This window comes from Pleurodeles waltl, chromosome 3_1, assembly GCF_031143425.1.
Source record: "Pleurodeles waltl isolate 20211129_DDA chromosome 3_1, aPleWal1.hap1.20221129, whole genome shotgun sequence".
Taxonomy (NCBI): Eukaryota; Metazoa; Chordata; class Amphibia; order Caudata; family Salamandridae; genus Pleurodeles; species Pleurodeles waltl.
Window position 1 is genome coordinate 350,750,185 of NC_090440.1, and position 27,000 is coordinate 350,777,184.

A 27,000-nucleotide genomic window follows, 5' to 3' on the forward strand; every position below is an offset into this window, starting at 1 on the left:
TTGCAGACATGCGTGTAAAGTGTCAATCCAGTAAACTGCTTGACTTTTTGATGGGTCTAACAACAATTCCCTTTTCTGAGGATGATCATTTACTAGTGTAAGGTGGCAGTAAAAGCAGATTATAATGTGGCTACACCAGTGTTATTTGTGTAACTTGAAAAATATAAATTCTCCTTCTAACGTATCAGCACAAAAAAGCTGTTGTCTGATGGCTCTTCCTATTCATCTCCACAGGTGCATGTAAGCGCTACGAGGCCGTTGGCAGTTTGGCGCTAAATAAATCTTTATAACATAACATAACATGAACCTACTTTCTAGAACAAACAATTCTGTGCCATAACACCAAGTATTCCTCAACAAATGTACTAAAATCTTCACCACAAAACAGCTTAGCACCCACAAAGCACACCCTCAAATCACATCTACAGAAATTAAACTAGAGCCAGTGCCTTTTTGATCCACACCTCTCTTCTTACACGCCACAAATGGCATTGTTGAAGTGTGTGCAACAGATCCTCAGGGGGCAAAAGTCTTAACCACCAACTGTATTAAAGAATGTGCAAGCATCTTGGCTTTGTTCATAAATGCTTTCATAGACAAGTCCTTAAAAGGAATTACAACGTTAGCCTCACTCAAGCACTTCTTTTTCACACCCCAGCCCAAGATTCATAATTTTGTGAAACCTGTTATTCACAGTTTTTTGGAAGGGCATAACACAGAAAAAACACTAAAGAATAACCTCTTTAATTACTATAAGACAATCACCATCAACCTAACAACTTTAAACACTACAAACCAGCTGTCAGTCAGAGATCCTTAAAAAGATGGCTCTTGCCCCATGGTAAAAGCAACAATCATGAAACTGTGCACATTTTAACCACCTGGAAATGAGATATGACTGCCAGTACTTCTATTCCGTTTATACTACTGGATACAAGCAACTGCTCTGCAACAGCTCAGGCTTAGCAAGGGTCACAGGCTTCCTCTCAAGCCTGTATTCATGACTTAAATCAGGTTTGTCCTTCTCCCGTCTGGTCTTGCGAAGAGCACTGTAAGTTACCTCCATTCGCCAGTGCTTCTCCCTGCATCCTTTTCACTCCTGAGCTGATGACACTGTTGATCATCAGCAGGAAGCACTGAAACTAGGCATTAGGACAATGTCTCTCTGCCACTGAATCATTCATAGGAAGAAACTTCTAGAAATTTCAGAGAAGCAAAACTGACCTTTTGCACTTCATTGCGAAGGTACCACACAACCCTGATGGCCATTTGAACTCTGGACCCCGTTCTGCCTCAATTATACCCCCAATCTGAAAACAAATGAGATCAAAAGTCACACTTGACCTAAAAGGACTAGCAATGCCCAGATTGGTTCGATAGTGAGCACATCCAACCACTACCTTTGCCTCCTACAGCTTTTTGCACTCCTCCACAATCAACACGTAGTTAGGCAATGGCAAATCACCCTCATTTACCATAGCAACACAGCCCGTTATATAAAGTCCTCATTCATAAGAACAACACTTGTGCCTTCATGAAGGATGTTGCAGAATCAAATTTGGAAGGCATAAGCATCTGGGTAAATGTTACTGGGTTTCATATTTCAACTGAATTTCAGGATGAAATAACTGGAAGAGATGATGGTGATTATTCTGGCTTGAAGAATAAGAGGGTATCGAGGGTTATGAATTGTTAGTTAAGATCATGTGCATTGAAACTGTGAATTAATCAATGGCTGGGAAAATAAAACAGCAAGGACTAGTAAGCACTTACAAAGTTGAAGTTTAGGAGCTAACCTTTTATAATGTTCACATAGAGGATGTTTACATTGATATAACACGTCATCTAGTTTAGTAGGAGGGTCACTGGTGTGAAGTGGTGCTGTAAATGGCCCTTTCTGTAGTGTCACCCCAAACCTTTTGACTTCCTCCTCCCCTTTGTCTGACCTTTTTGTTGGCTTTGGAACTCTACGCACTTTACCACTACTGACCAGTGCTAAAGTGTATTTGCTTCTCCTCTAAAACATGGTAACAATGGTGTCTAGCAATTGCCATATTTAGGTTACCTGCAAGTCCCTTGTAAGGTAGTATACCATATACCCAGGACCTGTAAATTAAATGCTATTAGTGGGCCGGCAGTGCTGATTGTGTCACCCACTTAGTAGCCCTGTAAACATGTATCAGGCCTGCCACTGCAGAGCATGTGTGTGCAGTTGTAAACTGCCACTTTGATCTGGAAAGTGCACCCACTTGCCAGACCCAAACCTTTATTTTTATAACATATGTCACTCCTAAGGCAGGCCTTAGTTAGCCCCAAGGGCAGGGTGCAGTGTATTTAAAAAGGTTGGATATGTTCTTTAAAGTTTAACATGTCCCGGTAGTGAATAACTATTACATTTGTTTATCACTACTGCAAGGCCTAGCTCTCCCATAGGATAACATTGGGATTGCCTTAAAACATTTTGCAAGTGTAATTTGCAATTGGGAAAAGATACAAATGTGGAGTTTGGTGTCTCTGGACTCACAATTTAAAATCACAGCTTATGGTGAAGTTGCATTTTAAATTGTAACTCTGAAAATGCAAATTACTAAGTTGGCATTTTCTTACGGTAACCATTCTGTGCCTCTGCCTGTCTATGAATACAAGTCTGGAGTGGATGACAGCTGGGCTTTGCGCATTTCCCCTAGACAGTCACACAAAAAAGGGAGCTTGGGTGTGACATTTGCATCCTGATGGCCCATCACCAGGTTGATGGGTCTTCTTGGACTAGATGGGAGGGAGGAGCTGACATATACATCTAAAGAGCTCTGTGCCTCTCCTCACGCAAAGGGCTGAATACCCTACTGGAAAGTATCAGGAGTCAGGGACCTTATGATCTACAAAGGCCTCTTTGAAGTCTCCCCCACAACAAAGGATCAACTGGGTATAAGTACTGGACCCCATACCCCCAGATCAGTACACTTCTGGACTTGGGAAGAGCTCTGCTGGAGTAAAGACTGCTGTGCTGTGAAGATAGCCACTTTTCCCTGGAACAGTCAGTCCATACACTGCTTCTCTGCATTGCTGAACTGCCCTGCTGCCTGCTGATCTCGTCCCTGCTGAGGACAAGGACTGGACTCATCTTGCTAACCCAGAGTGTTTCCAAGGGCTTGCCCCCTCTTCTTCTGCAGTCTCGGTTAAGCAAACTCTGCTTGCAACTCTCCTGGCGCTGCCGTACTCTGCCATCTGTGAGTCGCACCCTTCAATGAGGTGCCCCTCTCAAGTAATGGGCCTCTGAAGTGGGTTCTGCAGCTGATTGCAGCAAAAGCTGACGTATCTCCCTGAGTGTGTGTAAAATTGTGCTGTATTGTTCTTCAACAGCGATGCAGAGTCTGCTTGACAACACTGGATCCACAGCCTGCACGGCTCGACGACACATCCCATTCACTTCAACAAAGTTCGACACGGGACCCGACTGCGAGAATCGGTACCGACACATCATGCACTCAACGTCAACACATTGCTCCAGACGTTTTAGCGGACTCTGAATGGGTTCTGTAGCCGGCCTACCCTCCATTGCAGTCGGCCTGAACTTTGGATTTGCACCAGTCCCTTGCAACCTCATGTAACATTTTGACTACTAGTGACTTCTAAGCACTATTTCCTAATTAATTGTTAAACATTCTTATATCTACTATTTTTGCTGAGATAAATATTCTCTATTTTTTTTTTAACTGGCATGGACAGGTGTGTGTATGTGTGTGTGTGTGTCTGTGTGCGTTTTGCACAAATACTTTACACATTGCCTTTTAAATTAAGCCTGACTGCTCTGTACCAAAATACAGAGGATGTGCACAGGTTAATTTAGGCAGTGTAACTAACTTACCTTGCCTAGGATTGTGGTTCCTACTTGGATAGGATGCAGACGTCTGCCAAATAGAGACCCAATTTCTAACAAGTGGCCAGAAGCATTTTGGGTAAAACATATTCACCGCTGGGTATAATCACCAAAGACATGGAAGTTGGCTCCCTCAACAGAATGTCTCCCATTGTTGCGTGGGGACATGTCATCATAGAAATACGAGCATTTTAAATTAGGAAAATAAATGTGTCCTGGTACGCAACATGTACACAATGTAATGATACATAAGAATATGCTGAATAAATGGAACATACTTCTAACTTTGATTAGAACAACTTTACTGTCTGCCTTGAGAAAGCTCACTGGCTGAACTGCTGGAGAGAAACATGTTGGCTGTAATTTCAAAGAAAATATTGACTAAATAAAATGAACAGGTGATCCAGAACTATTGGACACGAGTAATCACTCTGTGAGAAATAAGAAGTGGAAGAATAGCAGAACGCTTTTTTCTTCAATTACCGAGTTGAAAATGGGAGAAGTGTCGCACCCAGAGGTCTTCCTGTGCATAACCACGCTATATATGGAAGAGAGTTGTGCTATCTCTGTTATCAGTTCAGATCCTTTTGACATTCAAAGCGTTTGGAATTACCAGGCGTTTTATCTACTGGGCTGCTAATCTACCTGATCAGCAAGTTTTGTCCTATAGTAAATACAGAAAATGACTGCGTGGGTGCAAAGTAATGCAAGTCAAACTCAGTTTATATTGCATTTCTGCATCGCATTTACTTTCTTATGAATAGTTTATTGCTTTAAAACACGTGTATCTTAATACAGGGAGTGCAGAATTATTAGGCAAATGAGTATTTTGACCACATCATCCTCTTTATGCATGTTGTCTTACTCCAAGCTGTATAGGCTCGAAAGCCTACTACCAATTAAGCATATTAGGTGATGTGCATCTCTGTAATGAGAAGGGGTGTGGTCTAATGACATCAACACCCTATATCAGGTGTGCATAATTATTAGGCAACTTCCTTTCCTTTGGCAAAATGGGTCAAAAGAAGGACTTGACAGGCTCAGAAAAGTCAAAAATAGTGAGATATCTTGCAGAGGGATGCAGCACTCTTAAAATTGCAAAGCTTCTGAAGCGTGATCATCGAACAATCAAGCGTTTCATTCAAAATAGTCAACAGGGTCGCAAGAAGCGTGTGGAAAAACCAAGGCGCAAAATAACTGCCCATGAACTGAGAAAAGTCAAGCGTGCAGCTGCCACGATGCCACTTGCCACCAGTTTGGCCATATTTCAGAGCTGCAACATCACTGGAGTGCCCAAAAGCACAAGGTGTGCAATACTCAGAGACATGGCCAAGGTAAGAAAGGCTGAAAGACGACCACCACTGAACAAGACACACAAGCTGAAACGTCAAGACTGGGCCAAGAAATATCTCAAGACTGATTTTTCTAAGGTTTTATGGACTGATGAAATGAGAGTGAGTCTTGATGGGCCAGATGGATGGGCCCGTGGCTGGATTGGTAAAGGGCAGAGAGCTCCAGTCCGACTCAGACGCCAGCAAGGTGGAGGTGGAGTACTGGTTTGGGCTGGTATCATCAATGATGAGCTTGTGGGGCCTTTTCGGGTTGAGGATGGAGTCAAGCTCAACTCCCAGTCCTACTGCCAGTTCCTGGAAGACACCTTCTTCAAGCAGTGGTACAGGAAGAAGTATGCATCCTTCAAGAAAAACATGATTTTCATGCAGGACAATGCTCCATCACACGCGTCCAAGTACTCCACAGCGTGGCTGGCAAGAAAGGGTATAAAAGAAGGAAATCTAATGACATGGCCTCCTTGTTCACCTGATCTGAACCCCATTGAGAACCTGTGGTCCATCATCAAATGTGAGATTTACAAGGAGGGAAAACAGTACACCTCTCTGAACAGTGTCTGGGAGGCTGTGGTTGCTGCTGCACGCAATGTTGATGGTGAACAGATCAAAACACTGACAGAATCCATGGATGGCAGGCTTTTGAGTGTCCTTGCAAAGTAAGGTGCCTATATTGGTCACTGATTTGTTTTTGTTTTGTTTTTGAATGTCAGAAATGTATATTTGTGAATGTTGAGATGTTATATTGGTTTCACTGGTAATAATAAATAATTGAAATGGGTATATATTTGTTTTTTGTTAAGTTGCCTAATAATTATGCACAGTAATAGTCACCTGCACACACAGATATCCCCCTAACATAGCTAAAACTAAAAACAAACTAAAAACTACTTCCAAAAATATTCAGCTTTGATATTAATGAGTTTTTTGGGTTCATTGAGAACATGGTTGTTGTTCAATAATAAAATTAATCCTCAAAAATACAACTTGCCTAATAATTCTGCACTCCCTGTAATTCCGCTGGAGAGAAAACAGCAGCTGGGCTCCAACTTTAAAAAGCCAAATCAAGTTTTGTGTTCATTCATGGGGCCCCAAAAATTATAAGCATTGTTTAGCCCACTGGACCTGCAAATACTCTTGTGCATGCACACATTAATAATTAAGCACTGTCTTTACTTTTTTCCTAATACAAGTTGTCAAACCCCATTCTGTGGGCCACAGGACAGAAAGTGGAATAATTAAACACTGCCCAAAGATCAAAAATGATTTGAATATTCCCAGATTCACTGCACTGTATAAAAACCATTAGATCAACCTAAAACTTACTTCTAACCCCTACACCTTTAATCCAAGCACATGAAACTTGCGGAAATCAAGGAAAATGAAACAATATTTTAGTGACATACTAAAATAACAAAGTCAAGCAGAATAATCTTATACTGGTCTTTCTTGGTGCTAACCTTGCAGAACAAAGTTACATTGTATTTGCCCCTTCATAAATAAATAAAAGGGACTCATTCTCTTGTGTGTTGCTTTCTTTCAATGACATTTTAGTTTTTGACTGTGCAGATGTTTATCAGTGTTTAAATATTTACACTGATAATGGCTGTTTCCCTTTTGTTTGGGTTTTAAAAGTTATTATAAGTATAAACCTAAAACAGGGTACTCTAGATATGATCAGCTAACCTAAGATATCACAAAAGGGAATGGATAAAATAGACTTAATTAGCACATATGTTCTCTCTGGTGCCATATTATTTCAAAGATATCCCAAGCCTAGGGATACCCCTTTTTCAGCTTACAAAGATGTTGCACAATCTCTTGTGGAAGTCACAAGAGCAGTAGCTAAGTTATCAAAGACAGTCTAGTGTTTTTTGGGGTAAACATTAAACTGCAGTGGCTTAAGGACCTGACGAGGTTTTTGGAAAAACACAAGTGAAAGAGGAGGTGGTGGAGGATAACTGGGAAGAGACTTGTGTTGTAGGAAATATAAAAAATAAACATGACATAACAAATATGAAACACATGCATATCGCGCAACATCATACCTAAGCAGAAACCATACAGCTGTTAATCGTTAAAAACCAGTTTAGACCCAAGTCCCACACTGACATAAATAAGGTGAAAAGTTCTCTTAAGGATGTAGTGGGATAGGAAACCTGAAAGAGTTTTTAGTTAAAAGCCAACTCATGTCTCACTGACTCAGCATTTACGACATCAGCACACTAGTCTCCCTGTTCCACACTCCGTGCTTCCAAACAAACTGTGACCTGATTGGACAAGAGGTTTAGAATCGAATTAGCCGAGAGCACACAGGTGCTTGATTAAACAATGGGTGCAGGGAAGAAGGAAAATGTTACTTACTCAGTAAGCATCTGCATACTTCGGCCATCTAGTATTGAGTCCGGAAGGTTGCAAGTTGTTTTTGTTCGAAAAGTCTTTCGAATCGCAAGGTATAGCAACTCCTCCTCTTGCTCGTATTGCGCATGGGCATCGACTCCATCTTCAGACTGTTTTTCCGAAGTTGGTGTAGGAATGGAGTGATGTACAATATAAAGTGATTGAAAAAGCCCATGCATGTTAATGTGTAGCAAAGACTACTACAACCACAGGTGACCGGAGAGGTGGGTGGGCGCATGTAAATCTACAGCACTACAATGCTCAAACAGATGCTTACTGGATAATTAACATTTTCTGTTTGATGGCATGTGTGACTGTTGATATGCATGCTCTGCAAAGACTGAAAAGCAGTACCTCCCTAAAAGCCGTGGCTAACTTGTGGGTGTTGTACTATTTTGAAAAAGAATACGTAGCACTGCCTGGCCTATATTAGCTTGTTGGCGTGCAAAGACATCCAGACAGTAGTGTTTAGTGAAAGTATATGGTGTAGCCCAGGTTGCTGCTTTGCATATGTCAACTACGGGAATGTTACCTAAAAAAGGGATAGATGCACTTTTTTTTTTACCAGTTGAGTGTGCTCTAAGTGGAATAAGTAGTGGCCTTTTAGCTTCTGCATAGCAAGTTTGGATGCATTTGACGATCCATCTTTCTATTGTAGATTTAGTAACAGGATTGCCTTTATGTGGTGGGGAAAAAAGCAACAAAAAATTGCTAGGACTTCCTAAAAGTTTTGGTCCTATAAATATAGAACATTAGTGCTCTTTTAACATCTAATGTGTGTAGAGATCTTTCAGCAACAGATTTTGGTTGAGGAAAAAAGACTGGCAATTCAATTGTTTGATTAATATGAAAATGAGATACTACTTCGGGCAAAACGTTAGGGGTGGTACGAAGAACCACCCTATCCTTATGTATTTGGAAAAAAGGTTCCGGTACAATTAATGCCTTGAGCTCACTAACACATCTCAGGGAGGTTATGCAACAAAAAATGCCAATTTCCATGATAGGAACAGTGAAGGACATGAGTGAAGTGGCTCAAATGGTGGGCCTATAAGTCTAGTGAGGACCACATTAGGGTTCCAAGAAGGCACTGGGGGTAGTCAATGACAGGAATTTTGAAGAGTGTTGAGTGTGTCTGGTCTGAAGGTAAGCAGCTATAGCTGATAAGTTAAGCCTTATGGAAGTGTGTGCTAGGCTTGCCTTCTGTAAATGAAGAAGGTAAAAGATGATATTTTGGAGTGATACCTTGAAGGGATCCCTATTTTGAGCAATGCAAAAGTACACAAAATGTTTCCATTTTTCTCCATAACGTGCTCTAGTAGTTGGTCTATGTGTTTCCTTAAGAATACCCATACATTCTTGAGGTAGGTATAGATAACCAAATTCTATGATTTTGGAGCCAAATTGCAAGATTCAACTCCTTAGGATTGGAGTGTCTTGTTTGACCTTGATTCTTAGTGAGAAGGTCCGTGTCGAGGGAAAGCTTCTGGTGTGGTACTACTGAAAGGTCTAACTGAGTGGTGAACCATGGTTGTCTGGCACATATGGGTGCCACTAGAATGAGTGTGAGAGAAGTTTGCCTGAGTATCTGAACCTGATAGGAAGAAGAGGGAGAAGTGGGAAAGCATAGGCAAATATCCCTGACCAGTTCATCCATAAAGCATTGCAGTTGAAATGAGGATGTGGAAACCTGGATGCGCAGTTTGGGCATTTCACGTTTACTTCTGTTGCGAAGAGGTCTATTTCTGGAACTCCCTAATTTTGAAAGTAGGAGAGAAGGACTCAGGGGTGCAGTCCCACTTGTGGACTTGTTACTGCATCCTGCTGAGAAGGTCGGCAACATTGCTGAGTGTTTCTGAGAGGTGTTCCACTAAAAAGTATATATTGTGGCAAACTGCTCAATACCAAAGAGCCTGTGCAAGTCAAGACATCTAAAGAGAATGTGTCCACCCCGTTTTTGCACATAGTAATTGGCTGCCATGTTGTCTGCGTATGAGAACTACAGTTTTGGTGACATGAATCTCAAAAGCTTTGAGTGTTAGTGAACAGCTAGAAGCTCGAGAAAGTTAATGCGCAGGGCTTGATGTGTGTAATCCCAGAGACCCTGGACTGTGAGGTACTATAGGTGAGCATCCCACCCTGTGTGACAGGCCTTTGTGGTCAGAATCAACAAGGTCCAAAAATGGCTGCCCTTTTAACAGGTTGGTTTTGTTCCACCAGTGCAGAGTGTGAAAGGTGCGGCTGTCCGGCAACACTAAATCACCGAATTGATCCTGTGCCAAAGACCTTTGGCATGAAAGACATTCCTGTTACGAGTGCATGTGAAGACGAGCATTTGGTACTATTCCAATGTAAGAAGCCATGATTCCTAGGAGCTTCATGATTAATTTTACTTTGACTGTGTGGTTGGGACGAAAATGAGAAAGCTGTATTTGATTTTTTTTTTTTTCCTGCTGCATTTGAGTATGTTCTTCCCAACTGAGCATTGAGAATTGCCCCTAAAAAGCGCTCTATCTAAAGTAGGTTGAGATGTGACTTCTGAAAGTTTATGGTGAAACCTCATTGATGAAGTAAGTCTATTGTGACGTGGGTATGATGCGAGCATTGACTGAGATTGCTGACTTTGATGAGCCAGCTGTCTAGGTATGGGTAGGCATGGATTTTCTGCCTGCGCAAGTCAGTCGCTACTACTACAAGGTACTTTGTAAACACTCTTCGAGCTATTGCGACTCTGAAGGGAAGCACTTTGCATTGGTAGTGACGTCCTTCCATCACAAATCTGTGGTATTTGCGATGTGCTGGGTGCATGGGAATGTGAAAGTAAGCAGCTTTTAGATCTAGTGCTGACCAAAAGCTGCCTTGTTGCAGCAATGGTATTACGTCCTGAAGTGTGACCATGTGAAAGTGTTCTGATCTGATGTAACAATTTAATGGCCTGAGATCCAATATAGGTCTTAAAGAGCGGTCCTTTTTGGGGATGACAAAGTATAGTGAATGCACCCTGGTTCCCTGATGTTGTAAGGGAACTGGCGCTATTGCCCCTTTGAGAAGTAAGAATTGCACTTCCTGTTTGAGGAGAGTGAGATGTTCTTGTGAGAATTTGTGAGTGAGAATGTTTGGAGGTGTAGAATTAAGCTCCAAACAATAACCATGTTGGATAATATCCAACACCCATTGATCCATGGTGATTTTTTGACAATTGTGTAAAAAGAGCTGAAGACGTCCTCCTACAGGTGTTTGGTAATCGGAGGGAAGGTGTAGTGAGTCACTGTTTGGTGGCAGTGGAGGAGGCTCAAGGAAAAGGCGTTTTTCCCTTCCCTCTGTAGTTATTCCTTCTATAGGAACCCCTGTAAAAACCTCTGGGAGATGGTGTGTGCTGTTGTCCCTTGGTATATGATTGTGAGGCTTTGGATGTAGAAGGCTTAGAGGCTGATTTAAATTGAGGACTATGGAAAGTACTACAGGAGGTAGGAGATTGTAACGCCCCCATGGACTTTGTCATCTCATTGTCCTCCTTCATTTTCTCCAACGCCTGATCGACCTGTGGGCCGGAACAGGTGTTCCTTATCAAAGTTACATTTAATATAGATTGCTGTATCTCCTGCTTGAAGTCTGAAACAGGTAGCCACGAGTATCTGCATAAGAGGACACTGGTGTTAATTCCTCTTGTTGCTGTGTCAGCGGACTCTAAAGCACAGCGGATGGAGTTGTTGGAAATAAACTGCCCGTCAATGACAATTTCCTGACCACTTTTCTTATGCTACTCTGAGAGGTACTGGAGAAGCTCCTTTATTTCGTCCCAGTGGGTACAATCGTACCTGGCGGGTAAGGCTTATGTGTGGGTGACTTGCCACTGATTGGCCGCTTCTGCAGCAACACGTTTGCCAGAAGCATCTATGAGCTTAGTTTCCTTTTCAGGAGATGGAGCATCCTGAGCCGATTGGGAATTCGCTCTTTCTCTGGCATTGTACAAGATCAGGCAGTCAGCTGAATGTGACCCTTAATAAAAACTGGGTCAGGCGGGGAAGTCATGTGTTTTTTCTCTACCCGTAGAGTAATAATGCGCACTCTAGTTGGGTCTTGGAAAATATAATTTTCATGCCTCAACGTACCCTTCAACATAGGTAGGTATTGTGTGGATTTATGTGAGGTGGTGAGTGTCTCAAAAAGGAAATCATCCTGTTGGAAACGGCCTCTCTGCAGGGTCACCCCCAAACCTTTTGCATTCCTCCTCCTCTTTTTCGGACCTCATTTTTGCTGGCTTTAGGACTCTGCATACTTTACCACTGCTAATCAGTGCTAAAGTGCATATGCTCTCTCCCTAAAACATGGTGACATTGACTGATACCTAATTGGCATATTTAATTTACTTGTAAGTCCCAAGCAAAGTGCAGTATATGTGCCCAGGGCCTGTAAATTAACTACTACTAGTTGGCCTGCAGCACTGGTTGTGCCACCCATATAAGTAGCCCTTAATCATGTCTCAGGCTTGCCACTGCAAGGCCTGTGTGTGCAGTTTCACTGACACTTCGACTTGGCATTTAAAAGTAATTGCCAAGCCTTCAACATATAAGTCACCCCTCAGGTAGGCCTTAGGTAGCCCATAGGGCAGGATGCTATTTAGTTAAAAGGCAGGACAGGAACATGTGTTCTATATGTCCTACTAGTGTAAAACTCCTAAATTCGTTTTACACTGCTATGAGGCCTGCTCCTTTCATAGAATAGCATTAGGGCTACCCTCATATACTGTTTGAGTGGTAGATTCTGATCTGAAAGGAGTAGCCAGGTCATATTTAGTATGGTAATAATACAAAATCCTGCTGACTGGTGAAGGTGGATTTAATATTACTATTCTAGAAATGCCACTTTTAGAAACTGAGCATTTCTCTACACTTAAATCCTTCTGTGCCTTACAATCTACGTCTGGTTGGGTTAGTTGACAGCTCCCTTGTCCATTTCACTCAGACGATACCAAACACCGGATGCTCAGTCACATCTGCATACTGAATGGGTTTTCCTGGACTGGGAGGGTGGAGGGCCTGACACTTATATGTCAAAGGACTGTGGCATGTCCTCACACAATGGACTGCCAAACACCCTACTGGGACCCTGGCAGACAGGATGGAACTGAAAGGGGGCCTTGTGCACTTCTAAGCCACTCTTTGAAGTCTCCCCCACTTCAAAGGCACATTTGGGTACTTAAACAGGGCCTCAAAAAGACTTAGGGGGTAATTCTGACCCCGGCGGTAATTACCGCCATGGCGGAGGTTGGCGGTAGCACCGCCAACAGGCCGGCGGTGCTCCGCCGGGCATTCTGACCGCGGCGGTACAGCCGCGGCCAGAAGCGGAAAGCCGGCGGTGTACCGCCGACTTTCCGCTGCCCGTCAGAATCCTCCATGGCGGCGGAGCGCGCTCCGCCGCCATGGGGATTCTGACACCCCCTACCGCCATCCTGTTCATGGCGGTTCTCCCGCCAGGAACAGGATGGCGGTAGGGGGTGCCGCGGGGCCCCTGGGGGCCCCCCAAAGTATTTCAGTGTCTGCCTAGCAGACACTGAAATACGCGCCGGGTGCAACTGCACCCGTCGCACCTTCCCACTCCGCCGGCTCAATTCTGAGCCGGCATCCTAGTGGGAAGGTTGATTTGCCCTGGGCTGGCGGGCGGTCTTTTGGCGGCCGCCCGCCAGCCCAGGGCAAATCTCAGAATCACCGCCGCGGTCTTTTGACCGCGGTGCAGTGTTCTGACGGCGGTACCTTGGCGGACGGCCTCTGCCGTCCGCCAAGGTCAGAATGACCCCCTTAATCTCTGTAAAGAACTCCTTGTGCTGCAAAATTTCGACACACAGCCTACCAGAATCGCCGCACAGCCCGCATCGAGGTGAGAAAATCACCGAACGATGAACGACGCAGCCCGGCTCCCCGAGTGGAGATCGATGCTGTGCCAGCATTGCGACAGGAACGCGAACACACGGGCCACTGGATCGACGCATAGCTGAGCTGGAATGATGCTGTCGGACTTCCTGCGAGAAGAATCGACGCAGAGCCTGCTGTGTGACAGAAATTTCCCTGCATCGCCCACAGGATCGACGCAGGTCCTGTCACTGCGTCCTGCGTGCCCAGGATTTCTCTGCATTGTCCCAGGGCGTCCAAATACCCTGCAATCCGAAGAGGATCCAAGTCCACGCACAGGAAATCGACGCAAGGCCCTGGCTGGGTGAAAAATAACGATGCATCGTCTGTGTGCCCCCAGAGAAACCGATGCACACCTCCCCGTTTTCCACGCATCTCCTCCTCTGTGGTCCCTTGCAGATAATTTAGACGCAAACCAGGTTGCAAGAGACACTTATCACTTTTAAGAACTTAAGACTGTTTTTATCATTTTCTAAAGTGATATCTCAAGGTGTACTTATCAAATCTTGATCGTTTTGAACTGCATTTAATCAGATAAATATTCTATATTTTTCTAAACCTGTGGTGTATTTCTGGGGTGTTTATACTGTCTTATTGCATGATTTATTGCACAAATACTTTACACATTGCCTTCTAAGTTAAGCCTGACTGCTCAGTGCCAAGCTACTGGGGGGGGGGGGGGCGCACAGGATACTTTGGAGTATATGTGACTCGCCCTGACTAGAGCGAGGGTCCTTGTTTGGACAGGGGGTAACCTGACTGCCAGCCAAAGACCCCATTTCTAACACATCCTCAATGGGCTCTTTGTGAAGAGGCAAATGATGGTTTGTGGCTGCCCTCCCAATGAGTTCCTGAAATGAAGTGGTACGCGTCCAGTGGAGAATGTTTAGCTGGGTATACGTCTGTGTCAGTGCCTATGTAGGTGTCCACATCATACTGAGACCAAGGGTCTGTGTCTGAATGTAGGGGAAGATTGTCATCCCCTGTGTCCTGTAAATAATGAAAAGAATGTGGTGAGCCCTGTGGAGAAATGTCAAGAGGGTCACTCTGAGATTGTGGAGAAGAAGGAGTTAGTGGTGGATTACCTGGTGGTGAAGAAGTAGGTAGAGGTGGATGGATATCTACCAAGTCCTTTTCCATTCTCCTCTGTTTAACTGAAGTATGGATCAATAGCCTCTTTGAAGGAAAGCTGCCTCTAAGATGGGATAATAACCACCGCTTTAAACAGTACCCTCCCTATGTGTCGTTGTATATGCAGCTGTGACTGCTTGGATGAGCTCAGGGGATGATATTGGCTCCAAAGCTGCATGGACAGTGAGCTTCTGCGGTACGGAAACAATCTACTTTCAGTGCCGAAGTGGTTGGAGCAGAGGCAGCAAGTCTCTTCATGCCGAAACAGTCTGTGCTGAGTGTGATTAGAAGGTTTCGGTACCGAGGCTGGTAGTGTTCGAGTCGGTACCGAGGTGGAAGGCTTATGTTTTAGTTCCGGTGCCAAGCCCGAAGGCAGGGCATCTGATACACTTTTTCTATGCCTGCCATGGTCCATAAGCAGTGGCGGCTCGATAATCCATATTTGTGGATTTTGTGGGGGGAGCAGTGAGAGTCTTACTCACTGTTGGTTAACCTGCCAGAATTTCCTGCATATCAAGCGTGATGTTGGCATCTTAGTCCAAGACTTGAAGGAAGAAAGCCTCCTTCTCAGGAGCTGAAGCCTCCTGAATTCCTGCTGCTGCTTGGTGTCTGATATGGTATGGTATCCTGGATACCAAAGATGTTGGGTGTCTCCTTGAAACTTTGCAGCTGCATCTCTTGTCGCCAAGCTCTCGGATCACACAGTCTTTTTTTAACAGAAAGACCAGCAAGCTTCACAGTCTTCTTCTCAATGCTCCGGCGATAGACAAATGTTGCAAAACTCGTGGAGGTCGATCCTCGGAAATTTCAGGTGACACTTGGAAATGGAAGGGCATCCGTTCCACATGATTTCAGTATCCGAGGTGCCGAATGAAGAAAAGGGCGGCCCATAGGCGTGGCCTTGAGGGCCTTAATCAAGACGAGTCAATCGGATAGAATTTTCTTCACCTTACCACATAACTTTAAACAGCACTCAATACGGTACTTATAGTGCGAGACTGAGGAGCCCTAGGGAAATCTTTTTCCAGCGGTTCCATCTTATAAGTGAACCCCATACTTCTTGAGTTTATAGAATTTTCTTCAAACACAGAACGCAAGGGAAAAAGAAGTACTGCATTCGATAACAATTCAGATGGCATGGAGGTTTCCCGAACAGAAAAAAAGACCTAATACGGCCTCAAACTGGAGTACCTGAAAGCACAACCGGACTCAACGGCAGAAGAAAATAACCTGAAGATGGAGTCAATGCCCATGCACATTACCAGCAAGAGAAGGAGTCACTACACCTCATGGCTCGAAAGACTTTTCGAACAAAAACAACATGCAACCTCAGGACCCAACACTAGGTGGCAGAAGTATGCAGAGAATGTGTGTCGACAGTCACACATGCCATTAAACACTAAATTCTAAGCACACGGAGACCTCAGGCACACAATGCTGCCAGCACGCACTCTAAGCAGCTTACACCTACTACGAAACACCCACGCATACTTAGGCCAAACAATGCCCTGCCATACAGCATTGTCAAAAGTATGTGTAATGGTTTGGTTCAGTAATTCAGGATAATGTTTTCACATGTTTTTAAGTGTTTTTCCATCTTGAATCTGTAACTTGCAAATTACTTATTATTATTTATTATGTGTAATAAAGCATTGTATTGTATTGCCAGGCATTTGAGAAAAAACGCAGAGATAGCTTGACCGGGCTGATGTGCAGCCTGTGGTATTTTTCTCCCTGTCGCGACAGATGGTAAATACTGTCTTTGGATTGTCAAGAAGAGTCTGTGTTGTTATTTGAGTTGGGAGCATGTTGCCCATCTCGTACCACTAGTCAGCTATCTGGAGAACATTGTGTTTTAAAATATCCATTATGAGCTGCAAGTCCGTCAGGTACTTTTAAGGATCAAAGTGCTGCCTCCAAGTTTAATACGTTTCCACATACAATCCAATATAGCTACATTTATCTTAATTTAGTGTTTTATGATGCATACAAGAGTGCCAGAGAATAACTTATTTTCAAACAATGCTTCATACCCCAGTTCTCTTGTAAATAACAGGTATTACTAATACACAATTAATGATATTCAATTTATCAAACAGAAGGCTCAGGTTTGTCTTGCCAGGATTCTAAATTGTGACCTTAAGATCTTTTGTGATGCTCAAGAACCAATGAGAGGTGTGGAATGTTTTGGACAACCGGGAAGACCCAGATGATACCCAGACAAATGTATCTTCTCTCAACTTCAAACTGAAAGGATTCAGCACAGGACCTATTGTTCTCCCTCATGTTTGGCTATAGTCTGCTCCAAATTCATTTGGTGTTATTCTCACTACTGCAGGACATCAGGTTGTCAAATCAGTACCAACTTGTCAGGAGCTACTTGCAAATTGTTGGGCCTAGTGGACTGCCATCCCAAATGGATGGTTACAGGACCCGGAAAATGAGTGCCAAACTGGACTCTGATACCGAGAGGCAAATCTCAAACATATACCATGTCTAATCCTGAAACCCTCTTACCCACAAACAACAGTTGGCTTCATGCCATGAGTATGAGTTCCTTGCAGTAACGTTCAGGCCTTCAAGTACAACAGAATTCTCATCCTGACCTGGTCTTCTCCACAGAGTGGGATGTCAGGGACTCACCAGCTGGAAATTCCCTAATCATGATTTCCTGCTCAGCTGCCAAAAGCAAACTGCTGTGCTAGATCTTAGGCTGAAGAGGGAAGCTTTTTTATTTCAATTTAACCATTGCCAATAAAAATGTTATCACCAACCTAGAAAAAACCGCTTGATGAAAGGGAGACTGGAAAATAAAGGTTTTCGATGGAGACAGAAAACAGACATGGTGTGAGACAATGGGTGAAAGACTGGTAGAGGATATATGGAAAAACAGAAGGATAGGGAGAGATTTTTAATCTGGTCCAGTGCACATCCTCCCAAAGTTAAGTATAAATAAAGGAACGCGTGGGACCCAACTTATTCACATCAGATAAGACTGCTTTTTCAAACACGAGTAGTTCACATGGCATGGCGCTGCTTGTGGGTGGGGGAGTTTGGGTAAGGGTGGAAGGATTCCTAAGTCCAGAATCCTCTCGTAAAGACTCAGTGGGTCTATCATTAAAGAAAACATGCAAACGGATCTTCCTGAAAAATTGAGACAACTCGCAATTAACAGGGAAAAAGTCCTCTCTAGGGGTCGGTACAAAACCCAACCTTTTGTTTGAGACATGCACTTCCATGGAGAGGGATCTTTGTGTCAGACTGACCACTAGATTGTCTCTGTCTGGTTTTCCCTCGGCTCCTGGTGACATCTGTGGTTCTTCCTTGGCCCAATTGACGTGACTGCCTCTTCCTCTGCGTCTGCCTCTTACTCTGCCCTGGCCTCGGCCTAAAAAAGGCAAGAAGGGCATCATGGGGAGTGGTTGGAAAAAAGGGTAGTGACTATGCTGTGGTGGAGGTTGGTGCATTTGAAAATGAAGTCAATTGTAATAGTGTTGAGGCATACCCTCATCTTTATTACTTATGGGTGTATTTCTTTTTTCCCTTGTTTCCACAGGTCATAAACTCGTGTTTTTTATGTAGTTCTTGATGTAAATTATATTGTTTTCACCTACCTCTGACTTAATTTGAGTCCTTTAGTGAAGCTTAGGAGTTTCTATTTTTGTTTTCGGTCCTGAAGAAAAGCCAATAGATTTGTTAGGGACTTCATAGCGTGAAACATGTCGACCATCATTTAGGGTAGGATCAATTTCCCGTTTCCCTATCTTTTCTGATAGAGTGCAGGAACATTATCCCCCTGACCACTCCCTGTGTTTTTAACCTTGACCTAGACCCTTTCTAAGGAATTAATAAATTGGTGTTTGGGTTTAGAGCCAATTTTAATCTCCTGTCTCCAGCTTTTCACTTCTCCTTGTAGGTCTGAATCTACCCATGCATACAACAACAGCACTTTTTCACAAACGATCTCTGGCAAAGAGCCCCCTTGAGAGGTCCGTCGGACATTGCAGCGCCAGCCCGACGAGGAGCAGACCCTAAGATGAAGCATGGCACCCATTGGGTGTTTGAGGGCTCTGTCTTCTACTTTTAATAGTGCCTCTTTGACCTGCGGTTCCTCAATGGAAAAGTGCACCTTACGTATTTATACTGGTAGAGGATACAACCTGATAGCTGGGCTATCACAGGAAAAACACTGTCTCCCAAACATGTAGGCAATTTCTAACAAGATGGAAAGAGGGAAACTAGGCAGACAAAGCTATCGACAGATGTGGAGGGGACCTTGCAGTGTTTGACTTCAGTATACTGTGTCCCAAAAAAAAAAAAATCAACTCTGCATTTCAGTACCTGCAAGCAGTTATGAACAAAGGTATTGAAGGATAGCAGGACACCAGGCAGCATTTGTGGTCAAGTAAAAGCTACCTCCATTTCAAACAACGTTTAGAAGAATAAATATGTATTATCAAAACACTCTTGTATAACAGAATCTACCGGTACTCGAGCCAGTGACAAAATCAAATCAAATCATTAACATTTATAAAGCGCGCTACTCACCCGTGCGGGTCTCAAGGCGCTAGGGGAAAAAAGGGGGGGTTATCGCTGTTCGAACAGCCAGGTCTTTAGGAGTCTCCGGAAAGCGGAGTGGTCCTGGGTGGTCCTGAGGCTGGTGGGGAGGGAGTTCCAGGTCTTGGCCGCCAGGAAGGAGAAAGATCTCCCACCCGCCGTGGAGCGGCGGATGCGAGGGACAGCAGCGAGTGCGAGGCCAGAGGAGCGGAGGAGGCGGGTGGGGACGTAGAAGCTGAGGCGTCTGTTGAGGTATTCCGGTCCCTTGTCGTAGAGGGCTTTTGTGCGTGGGTGAGAAGTCGGAAGGTGATCCTTTTGCTGACAGGGAGCCAATGCAGGTGTCTCAGGTGTGCAGAGATGTGGCTGCTGCGGGGTATGTCGAGGATGAGGCGGGCCGAGGCGTTTTGAATGCGTTGCAGGCGATTTTGGAGTTTGGCTGTGGTCCCGGCGTAGAGGGTGTTGCCGTAGTCCAGGCGGCTCGTGACGAGGGCGTGGGTCACGGTTTTTCTGGTGTCGGCGGGGATCCAGCGGAAGATCTTGCGGAGCATGCGGAGGGTGAGGAAGCAGGCGGAGGACACGGCGTTGACTTGCTTGGTCATGGTGAGAAGAGGGTCCAAGATGAAGCCGAGGTTGCGGGCGTGGTCTGTGGGGGTCGGTGCGGTGCCGAGGGCCGTGGGCCACCAGGAGTCGTCCCAGGCGGACGGGGTGTTGCCGAGGATGAGGACTTCCGTTTTTTCAGAGTTCAGCTTTAGGCGGCTGAGCCTCATCCAATCTGCGACGTCCTTCATACCCTCTTGTAGGTTGGTCTTGGCGCTGGCGGGGTCCTTGGTGAGGGAGAGTATAAGTTGGGTGTCGTCGGCGTAGGAGGTGATGATGATGATGATGTCGTGCTTGCGTACGATGTTGGCGAGGGGGCTCATGTAGACATTGAAGAGTGTCGGGCTGAGTGATGAGCCTTGGGGTACACCGCAGATGATCTCGGTGGGTTCTGAGCGAAACGGAGGGAGGTAAACTCTTTGGGAACGGTTTGAGAGGAAGGAGGCGATCCAGTCCAGGGCCTGGCCTTGGATCCCGGTGGAGCGGAGGCGGGTGATTAGGGTGCGGTGACAGACGGTGTCAAAGGCAGCCGAGAGGTCGAGCAGAATGAGGGCGACTATTTCACCGTTGTCCATCAGGGTTCTGATGTCGTCAGTGACTGAGATGAGGGCGGTTTCAGTGCTGTGGTTGGTTCGGAATCCGGTTTGTGAGGGGTCGAGCAGGTTGTTGTCTTCCAGGAAGGTGGTCAGCTGTTTGTTGACGGTCTTCTCTATTACTTTGGCTGGGAAAGGCAGAAGAGAGATGGGGCGGAAGTTTTTTAGGTCGCTCGGGTCAGCCGTAGGTTTCTTTAGTAGGGCGTTGACTTCGGCGTGTTTCCAGCATTCGGGGAAGGTAGCAGAAGAAAAAGAAGAGTTGATGACGGTCTGGAGGTGCGGGGCGATGATGTCGTCGGCTTTGTTAAAGATGAAGTGCGGGCAGGGGTCCGAAGGGGCGCCGGAGTGGATAGAGTTCATGATGGATTTGGTTTCTTCCGTGTTGATGTGGGACCAGTTGTTGAGGGTGATGGCCGTGGATGCCGGTTCGGTGGTGTATGGTTGGGTCTGGTGTCCGAAGCTGTCGTGGAGGTCGCTAATCTTGCGATGGAAGAAAGTGGCGAGGGATTCGCACAGATCCTGTGAGGGCGTGACGGCGTTGCCGTTGGCGCTGGGGTTGGAGAACTCCTTGACGATGCTGAAGAGTTCTCTGCTGTTGTGTCTGTTTTTGTCCAGTCTGTCGGTGAAAAAGTTCCTTTTGGCAGCGCGGATCAGGTGGTGGTGTTCGCGGGTAGCGTTCTTGAGGGCGGTCATGTTGTCAGCGGTGCGGTCCTTGCGCCAGGCTTTCTCAAGGGCGCGACAAGTTTTCTTTGATTCTTTGAGGGTGTCAGAGAACCAGAGAGGTTTTTTGGTGTTGGTCTGAAGATGCGTGCGTTTGAGGGGAGCAAGGATGTCTGCGCAGTTGGAGATCCAGTTTGTGAGGTTGAGGGCTGCGTCGTTGGGGTCGGTGGTGAGGGTGGGTTGGTTGGCGGCGAGTGCGGAGAAGAGTTGCTCTTCGGGGATCTTGTTCCACTGTCGACGAGGGATGGGTTGGGTGCGGAGGTGGCGGGTCTCGCGTCGGAATGTGAAGTGGACGCAGCTGTGGTCGGTCCAGTGTAGGGCAGAGGCGTGGCTGAAGAAGACGTGTTTGCTGGCGGAGAAGATGGGGTCAAGCGTGTGTCCGGCGATGTGGGTGGCGGTGTTCACCAGTTGTTTGAGGCCGAGGTTGGCGAGCAGGGTGGTGGTGTTGGGGTCGTTGTTTTGTTCCAGATGGAAGTTGAGGTCACCTAGGAGGATGTAGTCCGGCGAGGCGAGGGCGTGCGGGGAGATGAAGTCGGCGATGGCATCGCTGAAAGGGGCGCGTGGGCCGGGAGGACGGTAGACGAGGGATCCTCTGAGGGTGGTCCTCGGATCGATGCGAATCTGAAAATGCAGGTGTTCAGCGGCGAGAGGGGTGTCTTCGGTGGAGGTGGTGACGCTGATGGAGTCTTTGAAGACGATGGCGATACCTCCTCCTACCTGGTTGGTGCGGTCTTTTCTGGAGATCTTGTAGCCTTCGGGGATGGCAGTGGCGATGTCAGGGGCCGAGGAGGCGTTCATCCAGGTCTCCGTGATGAAGGCGACGTCCGGTGCTATGGAGTCCAGGAGGTCCCAGAGTTCAATGGCGTGTTTGTGGACGGAGCGAGCGTTGACTAGGATGCACTTGAGGTGGTTGATGGCGCGTGGGCTTGTGGTCGTGGTTGTTGCGTGGTGGAAGGTGCGTTTGCAGGAGTTGCAGGCGAAGGGTCCATGGGTGCGTTTGGGGTGAGCTTGGAAGCAGGTGTTGGAGCGTCCTGGGTTGAGGGCGTGGAGGGTGGTGGGGTCGTAGCGGGTCAGCTGGGCTTGGGAGAGCTGGGGACAAGGGGTCGTGGCGCTGGGCGCGGGCCAGGCGCGGACGGGCGCAGACGGGCTTGCCTCTGGCGCGCCAGTGGCGCGCCCGCTGCGCAGACGTGCAGCGGCCGCCATATGAGGTAGGAGGGGGGGGAGGGGTCAGGTGGGGGCGAATGGGAGCTTGGGGGCGGGGGCGTGCAGGAGGTCACGGCGGGAAAGCGCGAGGGAGGGGGGGACAGGTAGAGTGAGAAGAGCTGGGGGAGGGGGTTTAAGGGTGGAGGGGGGTGAGTGTTAGGAGGTTTAGGAGATAAGGGAGAAAGATAGGAGTAGGGTTGAGAAGATAGGGGAGGGGGGTTGTAGAGGTGGGTGAGGGTGAGAGGTAGAGTGAGAGGATAGGAAGATAGGTAATAGAGGGGGTGAGGGAGAGATAGAGAAATAGATAAAGAAAATAGATAGGGAAATCGATAGATAGGGAAATAGATAGAGAGATAGGAAGATAGGAGGAGGTGGAGAGTGAGGGAGTTAGATAGTGGGATAGAGAGATAGGTAGATAGGAGGAGTGAGGGAGGTGGATAGTGAACGGGTTAGATAGGAGAGATACAGAGGGGGATGCGAGTGCGGGTGGGGGATGAGGCAGGAGCAGGAGGGCAGGCGTGGGGAGAAGAGGACGGAGGAGGCAGAAGAGCCGAAGACAAGAAGAACAGAAGACAAGAAGACAAGAAGAACAGAAGAACAGAAGACCGGAAGGAGAGAAGAAAGGAAGATCAGAAGCCCGGAAGGAGAGAAGAAAGGAAGACCGGAAGAACACAGAAGAACACAGAAGAAGATACAGAAAAACGAAGAACAGAGGGCAGAAGACCACAGAAGAAGATGAGGAAGAAGAGAAGAAGAGTGAAGACGGGGGAAAGAAGAGTACAGAAGAAGATTACAGACGAGGAGCGAGGAGGAAGAACAGAAGAACAGAGAAGAAGAAAAGAAGCAGGAGCAGGAGAGAGGGTGAGTAGCGCGGGGCAGAGCGAGGGACTGGGAGGGGGGGGGTACTTACTGTGAGGTGGGTCTCAGGAACTCAGGAACCTGGAGGAGCTGCAGCGGCAGGGGGAGCGACCTACCCTTGGTCAAGGGTCCCTACCACTGTCGCGCAGCGGCCGCCACATGAGGTAGGAGGGGGGGGGGAGGGGTCAGGTGGGGGCGAATGGGAGCTGGGGGGCAGGGGCGTGCAGGAGGTCGCAGCGGGAAAGCGCGAGGGAGGGGGGGGACAGGTAGAGTGAGAAGAGCTGGGGGAGGGAGGTTTAAGGGTGCAGGGGGGTGAGTGTTACGAGGTTTAGGAGATAAGGGAGAAAGATAGGAGTAGGGTTGAGAAGATAGGGGAGGGGGGGTTGTAGAGGTGGGTGAGGGTGAGAGGTAGAGTGAGAGGATAGGAAGATAGATAATAGAGGGGGTGAGGGAGGGGGGGAGAGATAGAGAAATAGATAGAGAAAATAGATAGGGAAATCGATAGATAGGGAAATAGATAGAGAGATAGGAAGATAGGAGGAGGTGAAGAGTGAGGGAGTTAGATAGTGGGATAGAGAGATAGGTAGATAGGAGGAGTGAGGGAGGTAGATAGTGAACGGGTTAGATAGGAGAGATAGAGAGGGGGATGCGAGTGGGGGAGGGGGATGAGGCAGGAGCAGGAGGGCAGGCGTGGGGAGAAGAGGACGGAGGAGGCAGAAGAGCCGAAGACAAGAAGAACAGAAGACAAGAAGACAAGAAGAACAGAAGACAAGAAGAACAGAAGAACAGAAGAACAGAAGGAGAGAAGAAAGGAAGATCAGAAGCCCGGAAGGAGAGAAGAAAGGAAGACCGGAAGAACACAGAAGAACATAGAAGAACACAGAAGAAGATACAGAAAAACGAAGAACAGAGGGCAGAAGACCACAGAAGAAGATGAGGAAGAAGAGAAGAAGAGTGAAGACGGGGGAAAGAAGAGTACAGAAGAAGATTACAGACGAGGAGCGAGGAGGAAGAACAGAAGAACAGAGAAGAAGAAAAGAAGCAGGAGAGAGGGTGAGTAGCGCGGGGCAGAGCGAGGGGCTGGGAGGGAGGGGTACTTACTGTGAGGTGGGTCTCAGGAACTCAGGAACCTGGAGGAGCTGCAGCGGCAGGGGGAGCCACCTACCCTTGGGTCAAGGGTCGCTACCACTGTCGCGCAGCGGCCACCATATGAGGTAGGAGGGGGGGGAGGGGTCAGGTGGGGGCGAATGGGAGCTGGGGGCGGGGGCGTGCAGGAGGTCGCGGCGGGAAAGCGCGAGGGAGGGGGGGACAGGTAGAGTGAGAAGAGCTGGGGGAGGAGGGTTTAAGGGTGGAGGGGGGTGAGTGTTAGGAGGTTTAGGAGATAAGGGAGAAAGATAGGAGTAGGGTTGAGAAGATAGGGGAGGGGGGGTTGTAGAGGTGGGTGAGGTTGAGAGGTAGAGTGAGAGGATAGGAAGATAGGTAATAGAGGGGGTGAGGGAGGGGGGGAGAGATAGAGAAATAGATAGAGAAAATAGATAGGGAAATCGATAGATAGGTAAATAGATAGAGACAGGAGGAGGTGGAGAGTGAGGGAGTTAGATAGTGGGATAGAGAGATAGAGAGATAGGGAGATAGGGAGATAGGAGGAGTGAGGGAGGTAGATAGTGAACGGGTTAGATAGGAGAGATAGAGAGGGGGATGCGAGTGGGGGAGGGGGATGAGGCAGGAGCAGGAGGGCAGGCGCGGGGAGAAGAGGACGGAGGAGGCAGAAGAGCCGAAGACAAGAAGAACAGAAGACAAGAAGAACAGAAGACAAGAAGAACAGAAGAACAGAACAGAAGAACAGAAGACCGGAAGGAGAGAAGAAAGGAAGATCAGAAGCCCGGAAGGAGAGAAGAAAGGAAGACCGGAAGAACACAGAAGAACACAGAAGAACACAGAAGAACACAGAAGAAGATACAGAAAAACGAAGAACAGAGGGCAGAAGACCACAGAAGATGATGAGGAAGAAGAGAAGAAGAGTGAAGACGGGGGAAAGAAGAGTACAGAAGAAGATTACAGACGAGGAGCGAGGAGGAAGAACAGAAGAACAGAGAAGAAGAAAAGAAGCAGGAGCAGGAGAGAGGGTGAGTAGCGCGGGGCAGAGCGAGGGGCTGGGAGGGGGGGGGGGGTACTTACTGTGAGGTGGGTCTCAGGAACTCAGGAACCTGGAGGAGCTGCAGCGGCAGGGGGAGCGACCTACCCTTGGGTCAAGGGTCGCTCCCCCTGCCACTGACACACTGCAAACAGGAAGCATAGCTTCTGCATGTATTTCTCAGAAGGGTCAGGCAAAAAGAACATTTCAAAAACAACATTTGGAAAGTGTTCATCGGTTTACCAAAGAGGACGATAGAATTCTCACCAGTGTGTAAGAAAACAATACACATAACTCCCTCAAAGTCTATAAAGCCAAATGCACAAAGATAAAAAAAATATATGTACCAATTGTCCACATTGGAAGGAACAACAATCATATTTTCACTGATGCACTGTTAGCCTCTGTTCTCAAAAACAGGATAAGAAGAAGAAAGATCACATTTTCAGAGACTGGCATACATACTGCATTTAACACCTAAATGGCACGATTGAACAGAGACATAAGATGGCAAGTACATGAGGAGGTCTGAAACAAACTTGATAAAACACATTTGAAGAAGGGTGTATTAAACAGAAATTTCAAGAAGTGAGTCAAGTGCTACACAACACCTACGAGCTGATAATATTATGTAATCTGCAATTCCTTTTCAAAGGTGACAGAAATCAGTGATGCAATATGGACAATACAAGTCCATATATTTAATGTAAAAAAGCTCCACAACACATGGGTAGATTAATAAAACTAAAATGCACAACGCCACATTTGTTTCAAAATGTACTTTAAAAGAACTCATTTATAAAAATTACCTCTATTTGCTTTTGCAAAGCTAGGTTCTCGTTTTTTAGTTTTTGAATGTCTTCATTCAGGCCTTCATTAGGGGCAGACGAATAGGCCCATAAGGTGTCCAAATGTTTTTCCATGCTATCAGCTCTAACCTATAAAAAGTAAAAATGAATGGTTGACACCATTTACAATCCTGTTATGTAGAACAAATAAAACAAAGTATTTCAGATACACAACAGTGGAAAACTGAACTGAATGTCAATACCAGGATTAATAATTTGCACTTCCATTTTGAGATTTCAAAACTGTTTGAATCGAAATACTAAGAAAGAGCTTGAAACTTCCTAATTCCAAGGCTCAACCAGGGGTGTAGGTATCTTCAGTGCAACAAGTGCAATGGGCCAAAGAACCTCCTTCTCACTTCTTGAGTTCCTCAAGAAGTTGAAGACCCGATCTTTGTATAGGCATCTTGGGGATCCCACACCTACACATCTGCTGAATCATAGTTATGCCTTCTTGGGTGATTAGTGTGCTATACAAATCAACACAACATGACATAACACATCTCATTCATGTGAGGGGCCACTGCTCTCCAATTAAGACCATCTTTCACTGGGGGTCAAGGATGTCATTATCCTTGCTTGTATTATGGGTGAAGGCACCCCTCGTAAAGTACGGTGCACTCCAAAGAAGAAAAGCCACATTTTCCACAGCAAGGGCCTCATTATGAGTTTGGAGGACCGACTGTTGGCCCACCAGACCCTTGGGGAGAAAAGCACTGTGGAGCTGAAGGCCACCCCACCCCGATTAAATTTATTTCCACCAGACTGACCGGAGGAAACTTCCGTATTAGGAGGTTTCCGCCAGCACCCCAGTGGATACAGTATGG

General features: G+C 46.4%; 1 protein-coding gene across 3 annotated transcripts in view; it reads right to left on the minus strand.

Annotated features, from left to right (window-relative positions):
• Nucleotides 1–27,000, minus strand: part of CEP152 (centrosomal protein 152) — a 318,523-nt gene that overhangs the window by 171,068 nt on the left and 120,455 nt on the right. For all 3 annotated transcript variants that reach the window (XM_069222500.1, XM_069222501.1, XM_069222502.1), the window contains exon 15: nucleotides 26,135–26,263. In XM_069222500.1, the coding sequence (XP_069078601.1) occupies nucleotides 26,135–26,263 (129 nt within the window). The remainder of the gene's footprint in view (nucleotides 1–26,134; nucleotides 26,264–27,000) is intronic.